This window comes from Fragaria vesca, linkage group LG1 (genome assembly GCF_000184155.1).
Source record: "Fragaria vesca subsp. vesca linkage group LG1, FraVesHawaii_1.0, whole genome shotgun sequence".
NCBI classification, from domain to species: Eukaryota; Viridiplantae; Streptophyta; class Magnoliopsida; order Rosales; family Rosaceae; genus Fragaria; species Fragaria vesca.
In genome coordinates this window covers 21,733,135-21,743,407 of record NC_020491.1, presented here as the reverse complement: position 1 = coordinate 21,743,407, position 10,273 = coordinate 21,733,135, and the positions used below count along the sequence as shown (strand labels likewise).

Below are 10,273 nucleotides of genomic sequence, written 5' to 3'. Positions count from 1 at the left end.
CATTTAGATTTATGAGGACCTTTAAAAAATTCTATCCTTTTAGGTATGAATTACTTTGTTCTATTTATTGATGATTTCACAAGATTAACTTGGGTTGTTTTGCTTAAGACAAAAGATGGAGTACGTCGTCTCTGACTTTACAGCTTTCCACAATCTTGTCTGTACCCAGTATGATGCTTGTATTAAAATATTTTGGTCTGATAATGGAGGGGAATTCATGAACCGCATGGTTCGTGATTATTTCCAATCTCATGGGATTATTCATCAAACCACTTGTTCACAAAAACCAGAACATAATGGGGTCTCTGAAAGGAGAAATCGTCACTTGTTAAACATAGGTCGTGTTGTATATTATGTATCTATTCACTCAGCTCAGTCTAAGTTGTCGTCTTGGTGCCATATGGGAAGAAGATAGTTGGTTGTAGGTGGGTATATACAGTGAAGCATAATTTAGATGGTTCGATGGACAAGTACAAGGCAAGATTAGTAGCTAAAGGCTATACTCAGAAGTATAGAGTGGACTATGATGAGATATTTGCACCATAGCCAAAATTAATACTATTTTCGAGTGCTTCTTTCATTAGTTGCGCCCTAATCTTGATTGCCCTTTGCAACAATTTGATGTTAAGAATGCATTCTTGCATGGTAATCTGCCTAAAGAGGTTTGTATGAATTCGCATCCTAGATATGATACTTCAACTGGAGAGCAGGTGGTGTGCAAATTGAAGAAGTCTCTTTATGGTTTGAAACAGCCTCCCAGAGCTTGGTTTGGCCGGTTCACCAAGTTCAGGAAGAAAATTTTGTACTGATAGAGCAATTCATATCACACCTTGTTCCTCAAACATCGATGTGGTAAAATGACTGTCTTAATTATCTATGTTGATGACATGGTTATGGTAGATCATGACGTTGATGAGGAGATTCAGAGGTTAAGTTCAATTATCTTCAGAATTTGAGATGAAAGATTTGGGTAACTTGAAATATTTCTTGAGAATTGAAGTTGCTCATGGGAAAGATTGTGTATTGTGTTGAGTCCGAGGAAGTATGTGTTGGACTTGTTGGCGGAAACATGCATGTATGCTTGATTGTAAACCTGTATCATATTGAGCATAACCATCACTTAGCAGAGTATTTGGATCAAGTACCTACAAATAATGCAAGATACCAGAGGTTAGTTGGACGGTTGATTTATTTGTCCCATACTAAACTAGATTTAGGTTATGCAGTTAGTGTGGTGAATAAGTTTATGCATAATCCCAGGGAGGCTCATATGGAAGCTATATTTTGTATTTTGCGGTATTTGAATTCTGCTCCATGGAAGGGATTAATTTTTTCAAAACACTGTCACTTGGATGTTTTTAGGTACATAGTCATAGACTGGGCATGTAATATTACATATCGCAGATCTACTTCGGGCTACTTCACTTTTATAGGTGGTAATTTGATTACTTGGAAGAAGCAAAAGGTGGCAGCTCGCTCTAGTCCTGAAGCAGAGTATCGTGAAATGGCTCATGGATGGCTCGTGGAATGGCTCACGGAAGGGATTAATCTTTTCAAAACACTGTCACGTCGATGCTTTTGGGTACACAGTCACAGACTGGGCATGTGATATTATAGATCACAGGTCTACTTCGGGCTACTTCACTTTTATAGGTGGTAATTTGATTACTTGGAAGAAGCAAAAGGTGGCAGCTCGCTCTAGTCCTGAAGCAAAGTATCGTGGAATGGCACATGGAGGGTGTGAGATGTTGTGGAAGGGAACTGTGTGTGTGTGTGTCTTTTCAGATACAAACATCCTTATTTATTCAAAAAGTACGGAATTTCTTAATTTGACCCACTTTTCGATCATATTTTCTCATCTTAACCGTTCAAATAGTAGATTATCTCTACAAATTTTCAGCTAATTTGGAGATCATTAAGATATCAAAAATGAATTAAATTAATGAACGAATTGAAAATGTTCAACATGAACCATATATATAAGGATATTTGGACATTTTGAATAAATAAGGATATTTGGACCTGATAATAATTGTATACACACACACACATATATATATATATATATATTACAGTTCTTCTATGAAATTAAAGTGTGAAATTCCTTATTTGACTCATTTTTCGATCATATTTTCACATCTCCACCGTTTAGTTTATTGATACTAATGTATAGATCATTCATGTAAAATTTCATCTGAATTGATGATCGTTTGTGTATCGAATTAGATTAAATCAAGAACGGACTGTAAATCTGTCTAACCAGAACTGTTTGTGTAAATAACGATTATGAAAACCCAAAAGATCCTCAAATCAGATGAATCGTTGTAGAAATGATCTAACTTTGTAGAAATGATCTAATTTAACGGTGGAGATGTGAAAATATGATCGAAAAGTGAGTCAAATAATAATGAACTTCACACTTTATTTCAAAGCGAAGCTTCGCTCTAGATAAGAATTGCACACACACACACACACACACAATTCCCTCCAGAGTGGGACACCACCGCTTTGAAATTAAAGTGTGGTGCTCCTCATTTCGCTCATTTTTAGGTCACATTTTCACATCTTCATCGTTCAGTGTCTAGAACATAGTGTGTAGATCATTCATGCAAAGTTTTATCCAATTTGGAGATCATTTGAGCTTCCGTAATTGTGATTTACACGAACGGTTCTGTTTGGACAGATTTTGTTCAGTTGATTCATTTATTCTAATTCGGTACCCAAATGATCTCTAAATTGGATGAAACTTTGCAGGATTGATCTACACACTATGTTCTAGACACTGAACGGTGGAGATGTGAAAATATGACCTAAAAGTGAGCGAAATAAGGAGCACCACACTTTAATTTCAAAGCGGTGTCCCGCTCCGAAATGAATATATATATATATACACATTACTTTTTTGGCTAAGGAGGTCCTTATTTATTCTTACGGTGCAAATTTCCACTTTATACTCACTTTTCAATCAAATTTTCACATCTCCACCGTCTAGTTTTTAGATACTAATGTATAGATCATCTCTGCAAAATTTCAGCCAATTTGGTTATCATTAAGACACTCAAAACTGCGTTTTTCTATTATAAACATGAACGATTCAAGTTTGACAGAATTTTGTTTGTCCATTGGTCTAATCGAATTTGAGTGCTTTAATGATAACCAAATTTGCTGAAATTTTGCAGAGATGATCTATACATTAATATATAAAAACTAGACGGTGGAGATATGAAAATTCGATTGAAAAGTGAGTCTAAAGTGGAAATCTGCACCGTAAGAATAAATAAGGACATCCTTACCTGAGAAAGCTTGTGTGTGTGTGTGTATATATATATATATACAGTCCGTCTCTGCTACGGACATCCACACCGTAAAACGGTGCGGAGCAAATTTTCGTCCGTTAGCCACCTTATGGCACCGCGCGAGGGCGCGTCTCCACCCCAGCGGACTCCAGCAGCTTCCCCGACCACTTTCCATCCCCGGCGAGTCCTCTAAATTCCAGTTTAACGGCCAGATCACCCAAAACTTCAAACAACGTCAATCTGGCCGGAAAACTGGAATTTGGCGGACTCACCGGGGATGAAAAGTGGTCGGGGAAGCTGCTGGAGTCGGCTGGGGTGGAGGCGCTCCCTCGCCAGCGCTGTACGGTGACGAACGGACGAAAATCCGCACAGTAAAATGGTGCGGACGTCCTCATCTGAGAAAAGTTCTATATATATATATATATATTCATCACGGATACGATATATGTATAATGTCAATGCCTTATCACCTTATATGTAATTTAGAACAACCAACTAAAGTCACTAGCTTGATTAATTCTTATATAGAGGTTAGTGGCCTTAACCTTTAACAGTTAGTGGTTTGTTTCTACGTCAATATCCATTAGGAAACCCATGTTTTTGTGGCATAGAAGTTTGGTGTACTAATTTTGGAATGGTATCTACTATCTACTAGTGAGTGCCCCATTAGCAAACTAAGCACTGTACCCACAATTTCCTATAATTAAATATGAGTCTAACGAATATATAACAGTGTTGTTGTAAGCATGCACGCGTATTATATAATATGACCATAACAAAGATGAGAGCCCCATGCATCTAATACGAAATTCCATACACATTTCAACCATTAATTTGTTTCAGATCAGTGAAGCTAAGTAATAGTGCAATATTTTTTTTTTTGAAACATGGACTTTAACATTCAAACGAAAAATAGCAATTACAAGTTACAACATGACTTACCCGCAAGAGTAACGATAGAAGAAGTCATGCTAGATAACTCGACAACAACCTAAATAAAACTACTAGAGTTCAATAAAAAAGCAAGTTAAATGAAACTACTCGTTTTCAACTCCGGTCTCTGTCGTCGACCAGGTTTTGGGGTGGTCTGAGATGCACAGCTGCGACGACAATGCAGTGAAGCGGTGTGGCAGTGTGGTGGAGCAAGGAGGCAGCGGGGTGACAGAAGAACGCGTTGGCAGCAACTATGGTGGGCTGCAGTGCTGGGCTTGGGAGAAAGGTGGGTGGGCCGAGTCTTTGCTTGTGGGCCTTGTTGGTACGTGGCTTTTATTTTCTAGTTATTTCATTGTGATTTTTATTTTAATGTTAATAAGTATTTGCCTAAGCGGCTTTAGGTTGCCAATAATACCCTATCGTTTTATGGTAGGGTCATGGAGGACTTTGTGCCGGTCTGTGCATTTTGTGTGCCTTATCTGTTCTAGGTAGGCGTCGAGTCTTTTGGTTGGTCAAATGGTCGCAATCTCCTAGTGACAGGATGAAACTAAGTGTCGTCGAATTTATTCTCTGACGGCAATATAATAGGAAAACTGTATTATTAGCCATTATGATATGTAAACAAGTTACGTATCAAATAATCTTTCCATTATATCACTATTGTGACAAAACAAATATAGTAATTTTTAGGGTAGTGTTTTTTGCTAGCTGGTGTTTGTTAGAATACAAATATGTTGTAGAGATTCTTGATATTATTTCGGGTCTTTGTAATCAAGGGTTTCGATTTTATACCCCCCTTGTATTCGACGGTTTTATTAAGACTTAAGGATACGCACCAGCCCTAAGCCCTTTACTCAAAAAATACTAGAATTTACTTTTTTCACCATAATATACTTACACAGCCACATAGTCAGAGATCAAGAATTAGCTTGTGTTCTCTAATTATCTGTGCTTGTATCATGCATGTCGATCCACCGATGACCAGCTAGATGTCATTAGAGTAATGACATTACTCCCTTCCTTCCCTTTAAACAAGATATTCCTCCTGGAAAAAAAAAAAACCAATCAGAATCAACTTAAAACCATTATCTTGTTTAGAGATAAAAACAAATAATAATGAGGGAATATTAATGGGTTATTGGGTAGAGCGGCTTAAAATGCGGTACACGTTGCTTTAGCAGATAGCTAGCTAGCACACCAAAACCAAATTAAAAAATTAAGGAAAGAGAAATTGCTGGGAATTGATACGTCAGCTCGATCGATCATAAGGGAATAGTGAGAGCTATATAAACTATGTAACACAAGGAACAGTAATCGCCAAACAGATTTTGAGAGCTCTAGTGTTTAGTGTGGTTGTGATGAATCAAGTGAAGCCGCCAGTTCGCAGAAATTATTAGGGTTTTCTTTCGAGAATAATCTAGTCTCTCTTTCTCTCTGCCAAGTTGCCGGTGCAATCAAGTTGCGCCGTGATATTTTGACGTTGAACGTACTTTTATCTTCTTCCCCAGCAAATCGACGCCAAGTTTTCCGTGAATAAAGGTACGTACCTCTCAGCTATATATTTCCTTATTTATATGCATATACATACAAAGGTTGGGCTATATCGATCATACACAACCATTCATAATCATGATCATGATAAGCCTAAGCAAGCAGATTAACTAGCTTTAATTTGGTTGCTAGCTAGCTAGCTAGCTTGGGTTGTGAGTTTCTGTTTTGATTTCAATATATATTAATTGGGAGTTGGAAGATCAAGTGTGATAGAATGCGTGGGTATTATGATAAACAGAAGAAGAAGAGCAAAATGTCGAGGAGAGTAGCGGACGACGATGAGGAGGTGGATGAGGTTGGGGAGGAGGAGGAGTACGAGGTGCAGGATCTGAGGGACCAGATCAAGTCGTCTCGCGGAAGCAGATTCAATCTGATAACCAACGAGTTGGGACTGGATCAAGGATCGTCGACGGCGAATAGTCGGAGAAGGAGAATGAGGTACTACCTGAGCAAGGAGAGCGTCATCAATGGCGTCAGAGGCCTCTCCAAGGGAATCGGAGTTATTCATCCAGATAACAGGTACCCTCCTCCCTCTTCTCGCTGCTGCTACCTCTTTCAACTATATATATATATATATATATATATATATATACCTTATCAGGTCCAAACATCTTTATTTATTCAAAAGGTATGGATTTTGCCAATAGAACCATTTTTCGGTCAGATTTTTCGATCATAGCCAACCAATATCTAGATATATATGACATGATCATCTTTGCAAAATTTCAGCTAAATTGGTGATCGTTAAGATATCGAAACTATATGATTACAATGTACGAACCAAATCTGTTCAACAATAACCGTTCGTGTAATTCACAGTTTTGAATACCTTAATGATTATCAATTTGGCTGAAATTTTGTAGAGATAATCTACTTATATATACCTAAAAGATGAATGGTTGAGATGAGAAAATATGATAAAAAAAGTATGTCAATTAAGGAAATCCGTACCTTTTGAATAAATAAGGAGATTTGTATCTGAAAAGGCTTGTATATATATATGAGACATAACCTTTCCTAGCTACAAGTAAACGATCTCTACATACAGTTCAAGGAAACTACGTATAAGATCAGTATATATAACTATGCATAACTGCTTTCCTACTTTTCTTTTCTTGCACTAACAAAACATCAAAAGCGGAAACAAACACATATTTTCTCATTGTTTTAACATTCCCAATTGCAAACAAAGAAAATGAAAACTAGTTGGAGGTTCTTTTTCTTTTCTAGTGAGAAATACAAAGGAACAAATTTTCTTTCTATGTTACCAAACGAGTCCGAAGGTACAAATATTTATTTCCTAACATTGTGTCGATGGATCCGAGTCCATATAGAAATCCCTAGAAACGGCCATCGCCCATGCGCGCCAATACTTTTGTTACAAGAGGTTGAGTAGATAGTTTGCCACAAGTACTTTCAATATTTTGCTCGACTAATAACAAGTACGAGGCTTTTAAAAGAAAGATTTCAATTAACAAGTGGCAAAGTCCTTGCATAATCTAAGCCCGCCCAGAAGGCTAGGTTAGAAAACCATTCCTATTAACAACAAGCTAGGTACATTGAGTTAAACAATCTACGCTTCAGAAATCACCTTGTGAAGTAGTTTTGGATCTTTTTCATGTGCAAAACGTAGCCGCGCGCATTCCTATTAGTTGTTCAGACAAATTTAGATCTACATACCTTATCCAACAAGGCAACAATCACTTTGTAGAATAATCTATCTCCTCATCATCACGATTTAAATTATATAGGAAGTGAGTTTATTTATACACAATCCTTTTCTTTGATATTTCTTCAATTATGGTCCATCATAGGATTGTGTTTATCACATAGCTAGGTTGTAGTTATCCATATCCAGTTATCAACGTGTATGGTCAACAATTAATTTGATAAGGATTTCTCTTCAGGAATGTCAAAACGTTTTTACCTCACAATCTAAAATCCCTTTTTCCCCCTTTGTTTTTTGGCACCACAAACAAATATCAGAAGTGAATTACGTACCCTCGTTGGCATAATGGCATTACTACGAAAGGTGGACGAAGAATCTGCCAAGACAAAAGTAAAGTCACGACATCTTGAGCTCTTCTCCAACTTAGTCCAATATCCTCGAGTTCTGCATTCCAGCTTGATCTTTTTGAGGGCAGAGAGTTTCTCAAGGCTTTGTGTTGTAAGTTTTCTTCTTTCCATAAAAAAAAATAAAATAAAATAAAAACTTAGTCCAATATCGATGTCATTTAGTTTGGGCATCAAGGTAGGAAAACTTGAGACTCAAAGATAGAAAATGCTCGCATATACAAATATGCAAGCCAAAATACAAACTCTATTAAGGAAACAACGATGTTGATCACAGTGAAAATCGAGCTGAATGGGGATGAACATCGATCAAGCGATGCAATGTGGATCAAATTTAGCAGCTCAAATCCAACTCGTTTTGTTTATGAACACTAGTTGAACAAGAAAAATGGAGCTGCCGATCTCAAATTGTATCAAGTCAATTTACAAAACAGATCATGTTGAGAGCATACTTGTAAAAATTGTTGTAAATTACGTAGTCAACAACACTTCCAGCATAATTTCCGTGAAGCTAACTTTGCTGCCAACCTCGGTCACCATTGTGCGAGGCCTAGTTTTTGGGATTCAGACTTTTCCTGTGCTGTAGGTTCAGCTATCACTTTTGATCTCTTCGGATTATGTTGTTTTAGATGTTTTGTTTTGTAATAGTTCTTTAGTACAAGGAAAAAAAAATTAAAAATTGCGTAGTCAACCTAAATTTCCATTTTCTTTAGAGGGTAGAATCGTCATTTTCCGGCAAAAGTAACATTATATGAGGAACTTGTGCTCAAACCGTTTGAATTGTGGATGGAGTTTGATTTTGTGTGTGGGGTGATATATATTGGGATGAATAATGCAGGTGGTATCGGGCATGGACGAAAGTGATACTGGTATGGGCAATCTACTCGTCCTTCTTCACACCTTTCGAGTTCGGGTTCTTCAGGGGTCTGCAAGAGAAGCTCTTCATACTAGACATCGTAGGCCAGGTAGCTTTCCTCGTCGACATTATTCTGCAATTCTTCGTTGCCTACAGAGACAGTCAGACCTATCGAATGGTCTATAAGCGCACTCCCATTGCTCTCCGGTTTGTTTCTTCAATCTTCTTAATTACTTACCCTTTTATGTCAAGTACAATTGTTTGGTTGATCTTATGACAATTTCATGCTATAGGTACTTGAAATCTGGTTTCATCCTTGACTTGCTTGGCTGCATGCCTTGGGATAATATCTACAAGGTACATACATACTACCATTTCTGGTTTGATGATAATCAAACTGTACGTGCCTTCAACATATATATATGCATGTTCTTTCTAGCGTCTCTGCTACTTACATGCTAGCTATTTTCTTTTTGAACAGGCTTGTGGAAGAAGAGAGGAAGTGAGGTACCTTCTATGGCTTAGGTTGTGTCGGGTGCGCAAAGTCACCAAGTTTTTCCAGGATCTAGAGAAGGATATTCGGATTAGTTACGAGTTTACCAGGATCGTAAAGCTTCTGGTTGTTGAACTCTATTGCACACATACAGCAGCTTGCATCTTTTACTATTTGGCCACCACCTTGCCTCCTGTAGAAGAGGGGTACACATGGATTGGAAGTCTGAAGTTGGGTGACTATAGTTATTCTAGCTTCAGAGAGATTGATCTATGGAAGCGCTACACAACATCGCTATATTTTGCCATTGTAACCATGGCTACTGTTGGTAAGTTACCTTTTTTTTTTTTTCTTTTTCTTTTTCTTTTTCGCAATGATTTCGCCCATAATTAGTTACCTTCGATCGTGTGCGTGTGCGTGCGCCTGTGTGAGATTTACTAACCAAAACATTTGAAGTTTCTTTCTAAAATTAACATTCCAAAACATCTAAACTTAACAAGAAGTTTGTGTACGCACCAACCAAAACATTTGAACTTGGGTTGACATCCGAAACATCTAAGCTTAACAAGAAACCACAATTCAGTCAGTTGTACGTACCCAAGGTTAAGCTTAAGAGAAAAGCATCTAGAAAGGAGAAAGTACTACAATTACTATTATTATCAGTGTTTCATTCACAATTGTTGATGAAAATTTTAAAGTTAAATTATGAGATAATTTCACTTTACTACCCTGAACTTTAGGTCTAAAATCAGTTTGATACCTCATCTTTTTTTTTAATCAGTTTCATACCTAAACTTTCAAAATGACATCAATCTCGACCAAAATGACTAAAATAGCCCTGGTTAATCTTTTTACCCTCTCAGAGTTAAGAATGACAGCAGCGACGGCCGGGGGAGGAGGAGGGGCTGCCGCCGGGGCCCATTGCTGGTGGTAGGGGTGGATGCCGGCGCTGGCCATGTGGTGAATTTGGAGGCAGGGAGGGAGAGAGAGAGAGAGAGAGAGAGAGAGAGAGAGAGAGAGAGAGAGAGAGAGAGAGAGAGAGAGAGAGAGAGAGAGAGAGAGAGAGAGAGA

At 37.8% G+C, this 10,273-nt stretch overlaps 1 protein-coding gene across 1 annotated transcript in view; it reads left to right on the top strand.

Annotated features, from left to right (window-relative positions):
* Window positions 1-5,545: 5,545 nt before the first annotated feature.
* Window positions 5,546-10,273, top strand: part of LOC101307839 (potassium channel SKOR-like) — a 10,305-nt gene continuing 5,577 nt past the window's right edge. The window contains exons 1-5 of the mRNA XM_004289535.1: window positions 5,546-5,768; window positions 6,019-6,299; window positions 8,692-8,916; window positions 9,003-9,066; window positions 9,191-9,530. Of these exons, the coding sequence (XP_004289583.1) occupies window positions 6,034-6,299; window positions 8,692-8,916; window positions 9,003-9,066; window positions 9,191-9,530 (895 nt within the window). The 5' untranslated portion in view covers window positions 5,546-5,768; window positions 6,019-6,033. The remainder of the gene's footprint in view (window positions 5,769-6,018; window positions 6,300-8,691; window positions 8,917-9,002; window positions 9,067-9,190; window positions 9,531-10,273) is intronic.